General features: G+C 40.5%; 1 protein-coding gene across 3 annotated transcripts; it reads left to right on the plus strand.

Annotated features, from left to right (window-relative positions):
- The first annotated feature begins 9,048 nt into the window (after positions 1-9,048).
- On the plus strand, positions 9,049-19,795 carry ESD (esterase D). 3 transcript variants are annotated; one of them, XM_009102945.4, is made up of 9 exons: positions 9,049-9,142; positions 10,565-10,640; positions 11,588-11,676; positions 13,017-13,115; positions 15,755-15,879; positions 16,191-16,310; positions 16,488-16,586; positions 18,356-18,523; positions 19,570-19,795. In XM_009102945.4, the coding sequence occupies exons 2-9, from the start codon at positions 10,573-10,575 to the stop codon at positions 19,648-19,650; spliced, it is 849 nt and encodes a 282-aa protein (XP_009101193.1). In that variant the 5' UTR covers positions 9,049-9,142; positions 10,565-10,572; the 3' UTR covers positions 19,651-19,795. The 3 variants fall into 3 exon arrangements, with proteins under 3 accessions (XP_009101193.1, XP_018764205.1, XP_018764204.1); XM_018908660.3 differs by lacking the exon at positions 9,049-9,142 and adding an exon at positions 9,330-9,484; XM_018908659.3 differs by lacking the exon at positions 9,049-9,142 and adding an exon at positions 9,499-10,155.
- The last annotated feature ends 1,313 nt before the right edge of the window (positions 19,796-21,108 follow it).

The raw sequence follows: 21,108 nt of genomic DNA on the forward strand, positions 1-21,108 counted from the left end.
AGGAAGAAGGGAGAGGGGTGGAGGGGTGAAGCTGTTTTAAGATTTACTTTTATATCTCATTAGACTACTCTTTTGATTTGATTTACAATAAATTAAACTAATTTTCCTAAGCCAAGTCTGTTTTGCCCATGACAATAATTGGTGAGTGACCTCTTCCTCCCTTATCTCGACACTGGCTGAGGAGAGCAGCGGGAGTTTGGTGGGCACTGGGTGTCCAGCCCGGGTCAGCCCCACCGCCAGAGCAGCACAAACAGCGCGGCACCGCTACAGAGACAGAAATAACCCCCGGGTCACAGAACCACAGTGCCATCTATTGTCGCTAGTTTCTTTCACAGAGAGCACTGAAATAAGAAGCCCAAGTGGATTCTAATAGTTTTCATTTTTCCTGTCTTAAAATCAAAATAAATTTATTCCTCCAACTGATCTTACAACATACAAGCTCTTGTTTGCAATGGCAATGCATATCAAAGTACAGCTGTTAGTAATAGTCCCTTCAAAACCTTTCTCTCATCTTAAGATTTCATTGAGCTTTATAGTGTGTAGAAAAAAAGCATACAAAGCTGTATTTTTCAGAAGCCATCAGACACAGGGAATCAGATTGTTTCAGGTGTAAATATGTGACAAATGGTGTTACGGTGAAATGTACCAGACAAGATCCATGAACTGCAAATCCACTCAGTTTTACCTCAGTACTGCTAGACCTTTGTATGTAGGCTCCAGCATGTCATAAAATTTTATGTTCTTGGAGGCCAGAAAACTCCCTGCCAAATTTACCTGTTTCTACATAATTTGCACTAATCATTGAAAGGTAATACATTTACTTTATCTATATGGCACTTCAAGACAGAAAAGCAAAGATGTTTGGAAAAGAACTGAGTTCCACCTACAGATGTATTCGCTGAATGGAGTCAGCACTGCATATGCATCAACATAGTCCCTTATGAAAGGCTCTAAAAACCCCAGAAGTTAAGTCAGTTTCTTGTCATTATCATCAGTTGTCACCATGAAGGCAGGACACTTGCTCTTCCATAAATATTTCTCCTAGTGCCTTTGCAATTGACATTAAAAAAAAAAATCTCAAAGAGTTTGTTTGCAGGTTCTTAGGTCACAATTCACTGACAATACAAATATTAGCATTTTGTGAGTTTGCTTTTATTCTTACCATTTACATGGTAAGTGTTCTGTAGCAGTAGAAGAGATTGAGAGTCTCAGAATCTTTAAACACTTCTTCACAGCTCTCAGGAACCCAGCAGGAAAAATTGTATTCCTGCAAGCACACAACTGCTGCAAGAAAGGAAGCAAACAAATCAGTAGTTAAAATGATGGTTGCTGAGTTTCCAATCAAATTTACAACATGCTTGTTCAGTAAAGTCTCTTCTGCTGAATAATATGAATTGACAAAGATGTTTGGGTGATCCATGTCTCTTTGCAGAAAAAGAAAAAAGTGTGCAAGGTGAAAAATTTATTTTTTCATGGAGTCATTTAGACTGGGAAGTGCTGATGACTCCTAGTTAAATGTCCAGGCCTAAGCCAGTTCAGCCAGCCCCTAGAGGCAATAGAGAAAGAGAGGCAGCCTAAAATTAGTATTTTAAGCAAGTGGGAAGAATTACCCTTTGGAATTGCCTACTGAAGAAAATCCCAGTTTTCAAATCCCACAATTATAAAATATCTCCATTCCCAACTAACAGCAGATGTAATGTGGCCACATAACTTTACTTTTCAAAACAAAATACTTGGGGCTTATGGGGCTAAGTCTAAGCCTGGAGATAGGTATAGGAAATATTTTTCCTCCTGTAAGGGGACTAATAACAGTCACATTGGGGATCCTTGAAGGAAAACAGTTTCTTTGCTGAATGGGTCTTTTAAGGAACCCATTCTCCCTTCTGGAAGAAGGTAAAAAGATTCTGATTAAGATTCTTCTGATCTGCCCAAGAAGCCAGTGGCTGATGAAAGAGGATCACACTGTGACATATGAAGTGAGGCTTCACCTTACAGATCCACACCTAAGGATAAAAATGGGGAAAGAACCAAGTTAAACAGATTACTGCAGTCACTGTCAGACTACATCCACTTTTATTTATTCTTACAACTGTTTTCAGGAAGAGACAACTGTTGCTGGGCACTTATTTGCTGATGGGCAACTGAGGTACAGTGAGATAAAATCAGCAAAAGAAGCCACTCAGTAAGCTAGGAACAGAACCCAGAACTTAAAAGACATGGATGAAGGTCCCCTTCCTATAAACCTCTACTTTTCAATGCTAGTGAAAATAGATATCAAAAGCACATCTGGAAATCTGCAGTTCTTATCGACCCATTAAAAAAATTCTAGCAATGCAGAGTTATTGCAATTGAGATTTATGTGTTTGAAATGAGTCAGGTTTACTTCCTTTAGGTTTGTAAAACTAGCAAAAATATGGATCAAAAGTAGTTTATAAAGGCACTTCCCAAGATGAAGTACAGCAGTTGTGACACCCTGAATGACCCAAAGAAAGACAGATTATCCTAAAATTCCACTTTGATAATTTCCATGAGAAAAAAAGTGTTTTACTGTGTGGAAAGCAGCACACAGGACCTGAAAATTCATCCAAGGAAGGATACCTACTTCAGAAATTCTTTTGAAAGATGGAACTATTCAGGGTCAAACAAAGGCAGAAAATCTCAGGATTCAGAAGCAGATTAGTCCAACAGTTTCTCCAACAAAATATTTGGAATTGCTCCCTATAACTATGCATAAAATAAAGGTTGAAGTTTCCACAGAAGCATAATCATCATGGAAGTCAATATTTCACTCTGCACTCAGGAAGTCAACATTTCTGTTCTCCACATGAGAAGCATAGAAATGATTTTTCCCCCCTTCCTGTCTTGTAGACAGTGAACCCTTCAAATGAGAAGGTTTGCTTCAATAGGTTTTTCTCCTGTGCTTTGCACTGTGGACCTGGTCACTGTCAATAGAAAAAAGCTCTTTTCTTTTCTTTCAATCAGCTGTATTATCAATAGTGACCTATATTATCAATAGTCCCTTCCTTACTGCAACTCAGATTCTTTTTTCCAGAACTCCAGAAGATATTTCTGAACTGAAGTCTCTTCTTTCCCCAAAGATCTATTATCCTTTCTCTTTGTTACTGCAAGGAGTAGTATAAACTAGCTTTTTCTTGCCTATGTATCTCAGACTGCCCTCCATCTCATCACCCAGGTCACTAATAAAGACACTAAACTGTCCTGTCCATTGTATCAATCCTGAGGGGTGTCACTCTGGCAGCTGGACTCTGGACTGCTGACCAATACTCCCTGAGCCCAGCAATGAAGCCAATTTTCCACCCACCTTATTTCTCCAATATTTTTAAAGGAGACAAAGAGACTATTAGAAGTTCTTTCTAAGCCCTTGATAACATACAACTTCCACTGCTCCTGCTTTGTCTGTTGATGCAGAATTCTCTTCAGAAGGTAATTAGACTGGTCAGGTGTGCTGTGCTCGTGGTAAATCCATGTTGGCTATTCCTATTCACCTTCTTCTTCTCTGTATACCAGGAAATGGCTCCCAGGAGGATTTGTCCCATTACTTTCCCAAGAATGGTGGTAAGGCTGACTTGTCCTTAGTTTTCTTGATCTTTTAGACACTAATTTAGACACTTTTAAACAGTAACTAAATAATCCCTATATTAGTGATTGAAAACTTGTTCCCTTCAAGGTTTATTCTTTCTTTTTTTTAAACTTTCAGAAGACTTATCTTTTCTTAAAATCAGATCAATCAAATTTTTGCCAATTGTCTTTGGGCAATATAAGCATCTACTTCTACTTTTTCATCTTAAATGATGTTTGGAATCTTCTGACCTTTTCATTGCCTGTACTCCCTCTAGGAATCATATATATTATTGAAAAATATTCTCTCTGCTGGGGATCAGGCCAGTAAAAAAAAAAGCCATGTAGGCATGTTACCAAACTCATCTTTGACAGCAATAAATTACTGTGTTTTCCTTGGCTTTTCTAAAATCCATGCTCTTTAAAGTAATCTTTTATTGTAATTTTGCATGACTCTCTGTCTTACCTTATTATAGATAACAGATTTAAATAATTCTTTCAGGAAGAATTTGTGATGCACATGAAAGCTTCCTCTGCTACTTCGACCCTGATTTTGACAAATGACTTCAAGTTTGTGGCCTGAACTGTCCACCAAGGCCAAGAAAGGAAGTCTACTGTACATGCATTACTTCAGGGCTCATGTAGGGATCAAGGCATGCCAGCTGGTGTTGCTGATCTTAACTCATTCCATAAGACCTAAAGAAAAGCACTGTTTCCCTTGGAATGACAACCACAAGCATGAACAAATGGCATTTATGTCTCCACCTCTCCTTGCAGCTCTCCATAAGACAAGCCATAATGTTCTACTATATTATTTACTGGCTTAAATTGAATTTAAATTTGTCCTTTGGCATTTGCTAAATCAGATCTTCACGATTACATTCTTGTCAGCAAATATCTTTCCTTAGCTACAACTATACATCAAAGTTTCCTTGAATATCTGAATTCAAAATACCAGCCTCAAGGGTTCAGTAAATACATCAGATATTTAAAACTGTATGTGGAAAAATTTCTCAAACAAGCAGACTCTTCATAGGTTCAAAATTAATCTGTACTAGAAAGAAACAGAAAACAAAAGACATAATACAAATATGTGCAATTAATTTACTATGAAAAAAGAAGACTTCTTCATTTTTAATTGTAACACATTAAGTGGAAGATACTTTCTGTCAGAATTATCAGGAGCATATTCCTCACTGGATTTAATATCGGTTGCAACATGTTTAATTTTCCATTTTTCTGAAGTTATTAGAAAATATTACTCATATTTCTTACATTACTGTAATAAAAGAAGCAGGATTGGGTGGTTTTTTCCCTTGGAAAAGTTGTAAGTGCTTTAACTGCTTCAGGGACAAAGAATTTTTCAAAAAACATTACTTCTATTTTCTTATCACAAATTACTTATTTCTGCAACTGTAAATCTTCTGTGTACATATTTTCCACAGCCTCTCTGCAAAGAGGATTTATGAACATGCTCAGCCTCACAGCAGCTCAGGGCTATTGAGGCCATTCCTGACCCCCAGTGCAGTGCTGCAGGAGCACAAATGCAAGATAAAGCCAAATGAAAGAGGAGCCAGGGGAGCTATGTAACTGGGATTACAGTGCAAGCAAGACCAAAGGACAATGCTGTGTCCCCAAAAGACCTAGGGACTCAAATGACAAACTAATGAACAGAAAGGAAATAATGAAATCAAGAATTAGAACAAAGCAGAAAAAAGCCCTCAATGTACCCAGAAAAAGAAAGTGAGGATGTGTAGGAAAGAAAGAAAAGAAGCTCAGATCTAACTTCCATCTAGGAGTAAAACATAAAAGATAGATGGGTGCAGAAGGAAGGGGAAATAATAAAGACAATAACAATACAGTTGTACAGAAAATCCTCCCTTTCCCTGTGCAAATTTTCTCCCTTGAAAAGCTAAAGACTTGAAACAGGTTGTGTCAATACAGCCAGCATGAAATATACTGAGGGATGATACTGTTGCCAGCATATATGTTTCTTGAAAGTGACATAGCATGGCATAAGACAGTTTAAACTAATTTAGATAAATATCATATTAGAATTCTAAAAGACTTAATTATAAACAATTGCTATAAAGAACACTGGAGCAGTTCTTTACAGAAAAGAACTGCAAACAAATAATCTCTTGGCAAAGTCAACAGTGAAGTGTGAATTCAGAGCTCTGAATAACCAAAGTGAGGATGAGATCACATACAAAAAGTTGAGAAAAAATTACTGAAAAGCAGGCAGGAGGAAGTTAGTAACCGCCACTCTGAATTCAGACTACCTCAAAAAGAATTAGAACATTAGAAAAGTGTGTACCCATATGCATGGCTGAGGGAAAGACTGTACTTACTGCAAAAAAAAAAAAAAAAAGGGGAAAGGAAAAATTTAGTGCCATAAGCTTAAAGACATACAGGCTGCTTGGCTGCAATGTGGAAGTTTTTTGCTGGAAGCTTCACAAAAAATGTGTTTGGGAGTGTTGAAGCTAATGTAATGTTTCCCCAAGTACAAAAAAAGATGGTGAAAAGGCAAAAACCTTTCTGACAGAATGTAAAGGCTTTCTTCCTGATACCAAGAGGAATTCTAGGTGGATGATGTGAAATCATATCTCACCACTGGATGAGATCATCAGTGATCTGAGAGGTAAGATGGTAGAAAGTACTGTCTGTGCAGAGAGAACACAGAGAAAGTATGTTGGAACTGTTATGTGCTGTATTGGAATATAATAAAGCAAGAGTACATAAGCCAAAAGATTTTCCAAAGTGAGTATCTGTCATTCTTTTCTTTTCATATCCTCATTTCTACTGGTTGCCCTGCTGTATCATATGAGTAGCCTTTTAATGATGAAGGAAAGGAAGCTTGCTTCACATCTGGTATTTTTTAGAGAATCTGAAATGATAGGCAGAATGCAAACAAATTGAATTCACAGGTGAGAACTGCAGACACTGTCTGAAAGCATACAGAAATGGAATTAAGGTTAACCAAATGTCCATAACCAAAGATACTAGAAAGATTTATACCACAGCAGAGAAGAGACTGCACCAGCTTGCTCCCTCTGCCTTACACTGTTCTTAACACTATTCTGGTGTGTCAGCTCTGTGCCATGAAAGCAGCTCTCTGAAGGGCTGAGACACAGCCCTCGCATAATTTACCTATGCATTTATGTTCAGCCATTTTTGACTGAAAAGACATCAAAATAATGCATACATCTTGACATGGAGATGTGGGGAGGCCAGGGAAACTCCTCAGCAGGCTCTCAGGTGAACCCTTCTGAATGTTCACTGTGAAATGGGAGTAAATAGGGCAGAGGTTATCTAATGGACTTGGACAAGAAGAGCACAAACACATCAAAATCTGATCAGGATCACTGCCTGAGATAGGCAGATTTCATACTCACAGTACATAAATAGATAAAAACAATTGCAGATACCAGGGAAAATGAGATGTGTGCAACAACATCTTGATATGTAAGAGAGAAAAGAGACTGGCTACAGTTCAGTTCAAATAACTAACTGGGAAATATCTTGCTAGTGAGAGACATTCAGGGAGCTACAAAATGCACAAATAGAGATGGAAGGAACAACCTCAAGAGTACTTAAGTACATAATTTAATTTGATTGATTGCAATTTAAACACAGCTTGAAAAAAAAAAACAGTTGAGACGAGGAGGTTTAAACAGCTCAGAGACAGACTATTTGTACCAACTACATCCAAGTACAGAGGCAGGATAGGAAAGCTGCTCTGGAAGACAGGATGCAAGGCCCAGATCTGGGGTCCAACAGCTGTGATGCAAATGAATCTGCTGGGGAAGAATAGAAAGTAATGGGGGGACAAAAATGTCAGAACTGGGCATTGCTAGAAATAGGGTCCAAAAATATAAAAGGAATTGGAAAAGTCAAGGCTGAAAAATGTTATAGGCAAAAATAGTTACTGCCAAAACAGTACATGGTGCAAGACTACAAAGCAGGAGGGAGCTTTCCTAAGGACATTTTTTGACAACTGATATGCATGTTTAGCTGCAAATTAATAAATAAAGAAATAAATAATAAAAGCCCAGCACAAAGTAGGATCATTTGGGATATGAGTAAGATGGAAGCACTGCCAAGTATCATCATTAATTTGTGATCTTGCAGGCAAGGTGTAAAATACCTATGCTAGAATTTGGATTTATTATAAAATCATCAGTTTGTCTCGTGGTACCTGCTATGAAGAACTCTGAAATCCTGAAGGGAAGTAAAACATTTGCAACGGAACAATGCAGTGGTCCCAGCTCGGGCCACTTCAGCAACTTTTTTTCCCTCTTGAAATGGTCAAGGGACCATGACCGAAACACAAAGGCTGCTTTGAATAGTTCACTATTATGGATTCCCTGGTGCATTTCTTGAGTCACTGGGTTGCTAGTCAATGGTCACGATCTCCCCATCAGAATTATCTTCTACCCAATTAGAGCTGATTTCAGCACAGTTAATGAGTTTTCTTTGTTATTTTCTAGGAGTTCTGCCAAATGTCCTTGGGGCCGTGAATTCTGTGTTCTTCGTGCCCACTATCAGCAGCACATCCCTCTCCCCAGGTTTGCTAACCTCTCCCTAGGTCTCAGACCACTGAAACATATCAAGCCCTAAAATTTAACAAGGCAATTCTACCGACAAGCAATTTGTCTTTCTAGCACCTGGACATCAATTAGAGCTTGTTCGCTGCTGTTTCACATTAAATCTCTGTTCTTGATTAGGCTTCAAAGTATATAAAGACCAAACATCACAAAGCAACTGTGAAAAACGCCAATCACTTGTTTTTAGAATTTTAAAAGTTTAATAGTAATAAAATGCTTATAAAAATAAAAATTTGGACAATTAGGATTTAGGACAATATGAGACAATAAGAACAAAGAGTTACGGACAGTCCGGGTACCTTTATCTGGGCAAAACAAGCCCCCAAAAAGGACACACGTTAACAGAGGATTAACCCTTAAAAGCAATAGCCTGCTGCATGTTCATGCACCTCATACATGATGCATAAATTCCATTCAAACAAAGAATTCTGTCTGCTCAGTGTCAGCTTCTTCCTCCTAATCCTGAGGCATCTTCAGGACTGAGCGAGACAGGAAGAAGTTCGTTTCTTCTGATAAGGGAGCAATAAATTCTTTTCGTCTGAAAAATTTAGGTGTCCTGTGCCTGCTATTGATGTGAGTACCTCATTCCTTTCTTTAAAAAATATCTCACATACATAGTTCCTATTTTAACATTATGTTATAATCTAAAACTATATTTAACACACTACTTAAGAAAATTAATACAGCGTAACTTTCTAACATAACACATATAATATTCATTGTAATATTTACGACAAGCCAATCATAAAATACGCATTTTTCACAGCAAACTTTCTTACGAAAATGTTTACACGTGTTTTGACGTGCCGCAACCCCGCTGCGCCCAGAGGCCCGGCTGTGCCGGCGGAGGCCGGGCCCGGCAGCGCTATGGCGGGCGAGGGCGGCGCGGGCCGGCCCCGGGGCGGGAGGAGGAGCCGCCTCCACACAGGGCCGCCCCTTCCCCCCGTTCTGCCGCGGTAAGGCAGCGGGAATGGCAGAGGGAGCGGGAATGGCAGCGAGAACGGGCCGGGAGGGCGGGGAGGCGACGGCGGCAGCAGCGCCTGGACCGTGTGGGCCTGGCCGGAGGCGGGAGGGCGGCAGTGGAGGCACAGGGAGCGCTGTGGGGCAGCGGGCAGGGCTGGCTGTGGGGAAAGGCGTCCCGAGCCGGGCCCGGGCCCTGGTGGCTGCCGTGCCATGGCGGTGAGGCGCTGCTGGGCGGGCGGCCCTCCGCCCCAGCCCCGCGGGGTACAGCCATGAGCCCCCGAGGGCTCTCCGTGGTGCGTGGCAATTCTTGGCCAGTGCCCCGTAGGAGCGCGCAGGTGTGAGGGATGGGACGCTTTCGTTTCGGTATTTATTACCTGGTCTGATGTTACCTGGGTTCCCCTCAGGATTTTCTTGTGTGCCGGTGGCAGGACCCGGGGGAATGGCCTGAAGCTGTGTTAGAGCAGGTTCAGGCTGGATTTCAGGAAAAGGTTCTTCACCCAGAGGTGGTTGGGCCCTGGAACAGCTCCCTAGGGAAGCGGTCACAGCAGCAGCCTGACAGAGCTCAAGGAGCATTTCCACAGTGCTCTCAGGCACATGGTGTGACCCTTGGGGATAGTCCTGTGCAGGGCCAGGAGCTGGACGTGATGATCCCTGGGCATCCCTTCTGACTTGGATTATTCTGTGATTCTGTGATCCTGCAGTCTGTTCTCCTTTCAGCTCCCTGCTTGGCCTTACTGCCCCGTGCAAGCTGACAGTGACCACTTTTGTGTCAGCCTTCCTGAATTTCCTTAGCACACTTGCACTACCACCTGTTCTAAAACTCCTGTGGTTCTCCTTTGCTTGTATTTTTCATAGTGTTTGCTGTGGAAATAAGCCTTCTGCTCCTCTGTTTCTGCTGTCCCACAGACTGTTAGCACGTGGTAATTAACTTTCATCAAAGAAGAGAATAAGGCTCGGTATTGTGGTAGTTAGTGGCTGGATACTGTCACACACAAGAGAAGGAAAGGTGGGACAGGTTTTTTTTTTTTTCTGCATGGTAATAGTGGAGGTAACAGCCTGGCACAGGGAGCTCGCAGAGCATATAGGAATGCTTGTTTGGTAGCCAAAGAGCAAGCCACAATAGTACTTGTACTACTGAAGAAGAGGTCATTGGAGATGTGGGTCTGTAGGGAAGCAGATAGGCTTTGCCCATTCCGCTCACAAGAGTTCAGCCCCCCCGTCCCTTTTTTGTGGGGAAATAGAAAGTTAGTGAAAGATCAGAAAGCATGTGCAGGAAATTCTTCTGAGAAATGGTAACATTAAGCAAAGATACTACAAGTTGTATTCAACTTTTCTGTTCTCAAAAAGTCTAAGACCACGTTTGTTTTATTTTCAAATTTAAGTTTTTTTTTCCTTTCTTTTTTTTCCTTCCCCAGTTAAAATCATGGCACTGAAACAGATTTCCAGCAACAAATGTTTTGAAGGTTTCCAGAAAGTGTTTGAACACGACAGGTAAATGCCGCGAAAGCAAACCAAAATGTTTAGCTTGGGGCAGTGAATCCACTGTTGTCAGTATTTTCAGTCTGCAGGAAAACAGCATGCTCTCACTAACATCCATGTTTCAGTCAGGAATAATGTCTGCTGCTGCTTTGGCTGTGCTCTTGAATTTCTGTGTTAATGTTTAACATAATCTCGTATACTTAGTGCTGCAGAGCTGAGGTGGGAAGCTAGTACTTTTGCCTTTGAAAATGGAGCTTCCTTACTTTGGGTTGTCCTGTTTGCAGCACAGAGAACCAGTGTGTTTGCAAAGTTCCACTTGCTACTGGGTCTCTTACTTCTGTGCGCTCTGGGAACGTGCTGTGAGCAATGACTCAGTGAATAGATTCTTGTTTAATGAAGGTGTACAAAAAAACCTAAGCTTTTTAAAAATTTTTTTTCCAAATAAAAATAAAATCAGTTGTGCTTAGATAAGAGTTTATTGATAGTTTTAGGCTTTAGCATTAATTGAGCAACTAATTGGTTTTAGACTTGGTAGACTTAGTAGATTGAAAAAAACCTCCCTTACTGACACATGCTCTGCATTTTATGTTGTGCAACTCATGTGGATGTGTCCTTCAGTAAAAATTGCTTTTGATAGCCAAAGCTCAAGCTAAATATTGCTGGGATTCAAAATTTGATTTTCAACCTTTTCTCGGTTAGCAGCCCTGTGAAAATGTGGCTTATTTGTAAGTCTCTGTTTTAAGTATATTCAGAACAAGGTTGAAAAGTTAGCTGTTGCCAAATCTAGAGTCTAAGGCTGAGTTTAAAAATTGATTTTCCCTTCCTTTAACTTAGTTGTTACAATTCACTGACCAGATCTCCCCTTCAATGAAAGGCACTGGTCCACTGTTTCTTTTTTTAATGGTAGTGATCTTGTTAATTACGTAGTGGTGATAACAAGGAATATTTTATTAATACAGTGCAGAGCTAAAATGCAAAATGAAATTTGGAATCTACTTGCCTCCAAAAGCTGAAACTGGGAAGTGTCCTGTGCTGTATTGGCTCTCAGGTAAGTAACACGAGTCTTAGTAACTTTAAAAATAAAATCTTAAACATTTTTAAACTACTGCACTACAGTTACTGAAAACTTAATATAGAGGTACTGCAGTGGCAGCTCTTGGATTCTACAGAAACTCATCTTCTGGAAGGCATGCTTAGTTTGAGTGTGCTGTGATAAATCAGAATGCAGCTTGGGGGTAGCCTACCAGATTGTGTTCTAAAATGCTCAGTGTTCAAAGTGTTCTACCCTTTTATTCTAAAATGTTCATCCCTTTAGTTCCAAAGTGTATATATAAAGGTTCTCCTCTATGGCCTTCCTGTTGGGACACCTCTTGCTTTTGCTTGTTTCTAAAAACTGCTTCAGCTGACAAGAGTAGGGATGTGCAAAGAGCCCATGGAAGCCAGCACATTTGTCCTGTGGACTCTACCTTGTTCCAAGTACAGCTTTGCAGGAAGCAACTGATGAACTTGAAAAGAGAGGTGCTGTCAGCTGCCTTAGCACAAGCATGTCTGGTGTGAAGTAAACCTGTGGGATCAGAAAGGGCCAGGGGCTGAAGAGGCTTGTGCAGCAGGAGTGAACCTGTCTTATCAAAAATTAATACATTAAATTCTTTTGTCTTTTATTCAAAATAAAAAGCAGAAACTGTTCTGTAATTTGAGGAGTTGCTTTATTGAGACTTGGGTTTAGAAAGTTGGAGACCAGGACTGTTAGCGTGGAGATTTGTGTGGAGATTTGTCACAAAGTAGCTGGTGGGTCTGATCTGTGTCATGACAGTGGACTGGGTAAAAATGTTCATACTTTAAGTTAGGAACATCAAAATTGTCTGAAGAGCTCTAAGCAATGTAGCACATTTATTTTATTGAATGTAAACTGTATTGTCTTGGGCAATATATTAGTCAAATTAGGTTACTGGCAACTTGTCCTCAGAGAAAACTAGAATCATTAACTCCTCTCAATTTGCATAGTGAAGCAAAATTGAAATATTGATGTGAAATATAATTAATTTGTAACTGAACTTTATTTGGACCTGCTGCTGTAGAAAAGGCATGTATTGCTCTGGCTTTTGGAGCCAGGGTGCTTATGAGCCCTTTATCCTGTCTAAAATATGTAGAATTTGTCAGACCACATGTGTGATTCTGTAATGCAAACAGCTGAGATGACAGTACAAAGCAAAATGTAGTTGGAGGATGAGGGGTCAGAAGTTAACAGTGTCAGCCTTAGCAAATGCCTGTGGTCAGTGGGTTTAAATTCACAGTGCTGGAAAGCACTAAAACCTTTTCTATCAAAAAGAGTTTTGAAACCAGTATGCCACGAGCAATGGGTAACCAAGGATATTTTTGTTTTCCTAGGGCTGACCTGCACAGAACAGAATTTCATAACGAAAGCCGCGTTTCAGCAAGCGGCAGCCCAGCACGGCCTTATTGTGGTGGCACCAGACACGAGCCCACGTAAGTTCCACAAGAGACATGCTGACAGTCATTACACTGAAGTGCCCTCTCTGTCCTCACAGAATGGGGTGCTGCAGTGTGCTGAAATGTGTGTTGCCCACCTGAGTCAAAATTTGACCTTTGCACACCTGCATTGTTCACTAGATTACACATTGTATGTGTTTTTAATAGCAGGGTAGTGAGGGTGGGACATTGGAATTGGAATTTATTGTTGTGGCACTAAAACTAGAACAAAGGGGCTCTAGAGTTCAGCACAGACAAGGAGAGGGAAGAAAAGGGAAACAACAAATATGTCTTATTAGAATTCTTGCTGACATTTTGTGTGCCTTGCTGAGACCCTATAAAACCTGCAGAACTGTGTTGTCACACAAAGATTCAATGCTTGCTCTTAATTGTATTTTGTCTTCTAAAGCAAATTAAACATGTGCCTTCAGAGGATTGCAATACTTGAAAAGCAAACTAGAAACCCTTTTCCCCTGCAGCTACAACAGACTACTGATAAATGTATTTTGAGGAATTGCTTTATTTAATTATGTGCTATTATTTGTATAAGGCTGAGCTTATGGTGTAGGAAATCTGAAAATGGTGGACCTGCAGTTATTGGAAATACTGGGTATTCACTGTTTTGTATTTGTTGTATTCTGCCACAGTCTCATGAGCGCTGTAAACAAAGGTGTCAGCCTTCTAATATTTCCCAAGCTTTAATGGATTAGATCTGACCACAGGCAGTATGGAAAAGAAGCAGTGTTCTTTCCATAAAGTGTTTTTTTACATCTAGGTTTTGAAGTTGTGTCAGGTCAAAGAATTGTAAATACATGTTTCTAATGAAGAAGTGGGGGGCAGAAGAGCAAAACTTGTGAATGAGTGAACTTCACACTTTGTTGTTTTTATTTGCTGCAGGCTAGAGATGGGCAACTAACCTTTGCTTTATTAATGTTGGGTAGTTGGACTGGAACTTGGTTTTGGTAGTATCTGTGTAAATTGTCTCTATCAATGTGTAACTGCCTTGGCATAGGTCATTGCTTTGTCTAATTTATTCTAAGTCCCTCGTGGCAGCTCTCTTTTGCCTTTTAACCTAATAACTGATAAGGATTGCTCTACTATTTAAATGAGTTTTGGGATGAGCTTCATATGATTCCCATAAATATTAGCTTAGAGACCCCAGATGTTCTTAAGTCTGTTAGAGCTGTCTGGAGAAACATGTGAAAAGCAATTCAAATGTAATTATGAGCTGAGAGGTATTGAAAATGCTTACATATGCATTTTAATTATGTAGTGCATGAGAATTACCTTCCAAAAGTCAGGAGATGTATCTGGATGGGGAAGAAGACTGCGTGAAATCATTAAATACTTGTCATTACAGACCCTCAGTCAGGCCTTGATAGACTTTACTTTTCCTGCTTTGAAGGGGTTTGTTTTTCCAGACAGGTATACTGAGCAATATTGTGCAGATTCCTTTCCAAATTTCTTTTTTTTCCAAGGCGTCCTGAAAATATTTTTTTTTTACCATAATGAGCATTATGCTTTCATTGCCTGTCAGGACTTTCTGAGTTTTTGTCCATCTCCGAGGTACTGAAGAGAGACTTTTTACATCCAACATGTTTAAGCACCCCAGTCCCTGTGATTGCTGTACTGTTAAGTTACAGAATCACTCAGTGTTCAAGGGCATGTCAGTGGAGCAAAGTCAACTGTGATCCTTATACAAACCTGATTTCACACTGTGAAAGGGTAGCAGCCATCTCTGCACAAATTGTGAGGGTCTGTTGAATTACACGTAGGTTTGCAGTAAAATCTGGTCATGGTAAAATAATAGGTAGGAAATAATGGCCTGTCTTTCCCCAAAACATTCCTATCACATATACCTTGAAATATTAAATTAGGTTCTGCAGACCAGGCTGGTAAATCACAGACTGATCAAAGGGAGGACTGGGTGGGATGCACTGACTTTCAAGAATACATCTGCAAATTTAGTTTGGAAGTGTAGCCTTGGAAAAGATTATATAATCCTGCAGGTATTCAAAGAAGAAATTATTTAAGTTTCATGGAAATTATAGGTGGGAGCAATGAAATGAATTTGCAGAAGAGGTAGACTTGTGAAATGATAGGAACAGTGAATTATTCTTTTGGAGAATCTTAAAAAGGGATGTGTAGCAGGCATTATTTAAAGCACATAAATTGGCTTGGACACACCATTTGGTGATACATGGTGATGTCATTCTGGGGAAAAAGAAATTTTCTTCTATTTGTCACACAGGTCTTATGGCTGAAATAAACTGGTAGCACCAATTAACAAGTGCCAACTTTTGATTAAGTTTCTGAGTAAAGTGGACAAAGCTTAACAGAAGTAATTTGGAAGACATGTATTTGCTATATTTATTTATGGAGATATTGATACTGTTTAGAGATTGGGTATATCTGTAGGTATTATGTAAGTGTAATTTTGAAAGTGTTGAAATAGCACTTGAAAACACTGTACTAATGAATTAAAATCTGAATTGTTTTATAGTTGAAGGACAGGCTCAGGACACAAGTTTCTCAATCACATAGAGATGTGATTGAGAAACTTGTGTCCTGAGTCTGATTTGCATGGCAGTTCTCCAATTCTGAACATGTAGTAAAGGAAAGATTTGTCACACTAGGTGGCTGTAATATTGAAGGAGAAGATGAAAGCTGGGATTTTGGCACTGGTGCTGGTTTTTATGTGGATGCCACTGAAGATCCTTGGAAAACAAACTACAGGATGTATTCCTACATAAAGGATGAGGTAACTGGGTTGGGTTCTCCTGGTGTTGCTGGGTCAGATAAAAGGGTGTGCCTCAGTCATAGGAAATTCCACATCTTGTGTTACAAAGTTATGGGAGATTTCTATAGAGATACTTTGAGTTACTTATTATCAGCTGAACTGTTTCCTTTTGATTTCACATTGCTTTCAGGCCACGATCACAAATGTCAGGCTAGAACCAAAGATGTGCCTTTGGTTTCAGTGGCATTAAAAGCTGGTTAGTTGTGTGCTTTTTTTCTTAAACATACTCAAGTTGCTTTAACGTTCTTATTATGCTTTTGTTTCCTTTACAGCTGCCTAAACTAATAAATGCCAATTTTCCAACTGACCCTGAACGAATGTCTATTTTTGGGCATTCCATGGGAGGTCATGGAGCTCTTATTCTTGCTCTGAAGAATCCTGGGAAGTACAAAGTAAGATGAAGTACAGCTTATATGAGGTATACTAATGCCTATATAGATTTCTGTAAATGTGACAGAAGAAAACATAATATTGAGTTCTTTGAGGGCATTAAATGTATAAATAATTTCATTCGCTGCAGTTCATTGTTACATGGTTTTAGTTTTTTTTGCTGCTGTCTTTCTGAACAGTCTGTGTCAGCATTTGCTCCTATCTGCAACCCAATTCAGTGTCAGTGGGGGAAGAAAGCCCTTGGTGGATATCTGGGACCAGATGCAAGCAAATGGGAGGTATGTGTCACAGCTGCAGTTCTTTAATGACAGATGAGTGATCTGTAAATACATCACAGCGGGAGCCTGGAAAAAAACTCTGGCTTGCCCATGAGCTGGTACTGGTTTTCTACTACACCCCTAAGCACAGGAAAGCATTGTTTGTTTCTGGCAGGAGTGACTTGCTGTTGCCTTAGGGTGCTTATGAAAATGTAATGAGATACAGGCCTCTCATCAAATCAACTACATTCCTCTCAGTTTTATGAAGATTTAAAAGTCTGCGCTAAGAACAATTATGAGCAGTGTATTTTTGTAGTAGCCTGAAGAGAGAGACTGCTGCAAACTGTTCAGATTGATGAGCCTCATGACATCTTTTGGGGCAGCCTGTGGGAGGCCTCCAAGAGAAGCCCATCAGATACTTGGAAATTGGTATCCTGCAGAACAGCATTAAACTAAGTTAGATTTTAGCTCCAGGACTTTAATTTTGAGTTATCAGTAGTTGTATATGAATGGCTAAGATACAAAAATGTTTGTCTGCATGGTTGCTGCATTATTTGGTCAGCCCCTCAGTATTTTTAATCTCAACTTAAACATTGCACTGTATTTTTATAATTAAGTTAGAAGGGATTGTCGTGACCATGTACTCAGATTTCCTTGTAAATAAGCACAAGCTGCAGTTCAGTCCCTTGTAAATTGGATTAAAGTATGTCTTAGGAAGACTTCCAGGTCTGATTAAAACTTTACAGGATTGGAGAGTGTTTTCTGCTTTTCCAATAGAGTAGTTTGTGTACTTTGAAACCACCAGTTAAACTTGCTTAGACTTAATGTAATGGATTTGTTGTGAAACAAAACAAATGCCCAAAAACCTGTTTTCTGTCCCCTTAGTTTGTTTTGGAGCACTTCTGCAAACCTAGTCCAATAGATCAACATCAGGAACACACCCTTGAAAAGATCTGGATCTGCCTTTGAAACAGATATACAACCTCTGATCTCTCTATTTTGGCTTAAAATTGCCATGTAAATATGCTCAGGATAACTTGATACCATGGCCACAGTGCTGGGCTGAGCCCACTTCTATTGTAGTGCCATTTCTGGATCTGGTGGCATCCTGGTAGGATGGCTCTGATGCTTTGGTGTAGGACTTTGGATTTTGCTGTCCATTGGTGATTGGTCTTCTCCATAGCATTTAAACACTTTGCTGTCTTTTTAAAGGAGTTATTTGTTTTGAGCATGTAATAAGCACAGGACCCCATGGGTAACATGTTCCCCATCATAATTACATTCTGATACATATATGTTTAGAGTGTTTAATTTGTTTCTCAGTCAAACCAAATTTTCTTGGTCACATGATCATGGTAGCCTTCAGGTTAAATGCCTGCCCATGAGTTTAGTTATGCCACACTGGTGTTTTGACTTTTAGCTGCCAGAATAAATACACCAAGATACCAAGCTTCTTCAGCAGGATCTAGTTTCTGCACAAGGATGTGAATTAGTACTGACTATACTGCTGTTCTTCCATTCTGTAGGAAGTCAGCCCGGGGCTCAATGTGCTGTTTGGTTAAACTGCCAACTTGGAAATTATCTAGCTCATACATTTGCCCTTTTTAAAGCAATGGGTATTACTTTTCAGTTGCCTGGATTTTTCCTGGTTTTTTGTTCTTCCAAAGTGCAGCTTGGTGTCCTGAGCAACACTGCCCAGGACTCTATCTGTGCCATTCTTTTCCTGCAGTCGACAAACTGAAACCAGTGGAAGAAATGTAACTGAAGTAGTTTCTCTTTTCTTTCTGCAGGCCTATGATGCTACACAGCTTGTGAAGTCCTACTCGGGCGCTCGCCTTGACATCTTGATTGACCAAGGCAAAGATGACCAGTTCCTGTCTGCAGGCCAGTTGCTGCCTGATAACTTCATCGCTGCCTGCACCGAGCGGAAGATCCCAGTAGTCTTCAGACTGCAGCAGGCAAGTTGCTTCTGTTTGATTTTTGGTTCTGTACAGCAGGCAGTGAAAAGGATGTCTGTAGGGGGGCAGGCATGCTCTCACTGCGGGCCTGTCCCTGGTCACTTGAGGAGGAGGGTGAGAAGTGACACTTCCTGTCGTCGCATGGGCCATCAAGGTGTGCGTCACCCACCCGATTCCGCCGCGCTTCACCACTAGGTGCCGTCGTGCTTCCAGCTTGGACAGGCTGATCCCTCCATGGGGATTCGGGCTGCCGATGCTTGGGTGGAGACACAGCAGTAATCATTTTTAATGAGTATTGCAGTCACTGTACAGTCAAAGTGACACGTGGCCTTTTGCTGCATCCCTTACCTGTGCTGTGGTTTCGTGTTTACCATAAAACATTGAGATTTAGTTTGCATGTGTTTGTGTAAATTCGGGGAGGGGTGGAACTGCTTGACATCCTAGATTCACGTAAAGACTCAGGTCTTTACATCACTCTTACCTGTAGTGCAGTACAGGTTCTGTAGACCCAGAACAAGACTGTCCTGAGAGCAGTGGAGTCTTTGTCAGCCACTGGCAACTTCCACCCAGACCCAGTGAGGAGCTCAGTTGTGGAGAGTGAAGGATTGTCCTCTCTGCTTTATCGTAAGCCTTGCACCTAAAGATAGAGTTAGTGCTGATGAAGGGCTGTGGACCAGAGGGTGACATTTCAGCACAGTGATGGAGCAGTAACTCAGACCTGGGCTGTGTTCTCCTTATCCCCCCTTTGTTTAACCAGAAGAACAATGCAGAACAAGGCTCTGCAGCTGAGCCTTGCTGTTACCCATCTCCAGCTTACAGGCCCAGATCTGGGCAGGCTCAGGGACTTTCTGTTTGTTCAGCTTCCTAGTGCTCATCTGTACTTAGCCTGTTACATATCCCTTGCCATTTTTATATATATTCCTGGTATTTCTTGAGATGGATAAAACCAGAAGAGTAATGATATTTCCTTTAAAGTAGCTTAGCATGATTGCTTTATCATGAGCTGTATGTTCTCTGCTGATTTCTTTATTGTTGTTCTTTTCTAGGGTTATGATCACAGCTATTATTTCATTGCTTCATTTATTAATGACCACATCAAGCACCATGCAAAATACCTCAATGCTTGAACCATTTAGATGTGAGTGCTGCCTGGACAATACGAATCAAGAGATAGTGGTGAACTAAACAAAAATCATTTGCTGAAGTAATATTTGTAAAATGGAACTCTTCTGATTGTACTTCTAAGAAAAATAAAAGTCCCACTTAATTTGATGTGTGTGCTTAAGAGTAAGTATTGGGAATGTTCTTGAATGCTTGGAAAACTCTTGATGCCATGAAGTTACATCTGCTGCATTTGAGCATGGGTGTGGATGTGGCACCTGCAGATAGCTTCTAGTGCAGCTGTACAAAGACTGTGATTAACAACAGTGTGCCCATTCATCTAATTAATTACTGGGGTTTACTTCAACCTTTAATAGGGAAGGAAGTTGTTAGTGGCACAGCTAATCAAGCTCCTTAATTAAGCTGAGCTGGTAGGTGTGTTTTTCCTTGGCCTGTGTAAAGACCTTCCAAGGACAAGGTCTGGAGAATGCAGACAAAAGCCTGCTGTGCACAGTTGTTTACTGTCCTGTGCCTTATCAAGGAAATGATCTGGAGTATTCCATGAATGATACTTATAGAAAAGACCTCTTAAAAAACCTGTCAAGGAAGCAGTCTGTACTAAAAAGGATTTTTTCTCCACTTGCCTTTGATTCCTAAGAGTGTGAAAGACTTGTAGTGTGTATCTTAGATGTGACAGGACTGAGAAGAAACTGCTAAACAGATCTGAAAAAAGCAATTGCTATCTGGATGATCCAATAACTCGTTGCTGAAATCAAGTATACTTATTTTACAAAAGATGACAGAATTTAGTCCTGACAGTTGTAGATCTAAAATAGCTCTTGGTGATATAATTCTGCCAGCTGCCTTGGACAAGAACGCAGATTGTTCCAGTAAGGTGCAAGTAATCACCTGTAAACTTGGCCTTCTCATGGCTCAGCTGGACCTGAATCGTTGCTCACGCCTTGACTCACTCTTGCCAGAGGAAATGCTACCACAGATGTAGGGTGGGTTTCTTTTTAGGCAATGCTGAATGCTCTCCTGTGTCTCTCGATCCAGCTAGATTCCAGGTTACAGAGAGGCTGGTGCTGGTGACAGCCTTAAATTATGCATTGATTTATATCAGTCTGGCATCTAATAATTTATGATTAAGTTCTGAAGGCTGGGAAGATACAACTGTGCATTGCAAGAGTTCTCCAGAAGGAAATTATTGCAGAGGGATCCTCTGCTTCCAAATCCCCTATCAAATGTGAAAATGTACAGCACATAGAGTCACCTGTTCACTAAGGTATAGACACTCCATTTAGAGAAATTGGAATCTAGGAGACTCTGTACTTGGATGACTTCAGAAACCTGCATGGGCAAGAGAAGGCTGGATGGTGTGACCTGCTCCTTGTTTCTGGAGCCAGGGCCAGAGCACAGCACTGAGCACAGTGCTGGCACACTGGGTTATCCCCAGGGCCAAAGGCTTACTGTGTTTGCTGCTT

This window comes from Serinus canaria, chromosome 1 (assembly GCF_022539315.1).
Source record: "Serinus canaria isolate serCan28SL12 chromosome 1, serCan2020, whole genome shotgun sequence".
Taxonomy (NCBI): domain Eukaryota; kingdom Metazoa; phylum Chordata; class Aves; order Passeriformes; family Fringillidae; genus Serinus; species Serinus canaria.

Excerpts from the sequence above, each read along its gene's own strand:
- ESD (XM_009102945.4), top strand. The coding sequence starts at position 10,573 with ATGGCACTGAAACAGATTTCCAGCAACAAATGTTTTGAAGGTTTCCAG. Across the intron at positions 13,116-15,754 it reads GGCACCAGACACGAGCCCAC|GTGGCTGTAATATTGAAGGA; the intron begins GTAAGTTCCACA and ends TTGTCACACTAG. Across the intron at positions 16,587-18,355 it reads CAGATGCAAGCAAATGGGAG|GCCTATGATGCTACACAGCT; the intron begins GTATGTGTCACA and ends TTCTTTCTGCAG.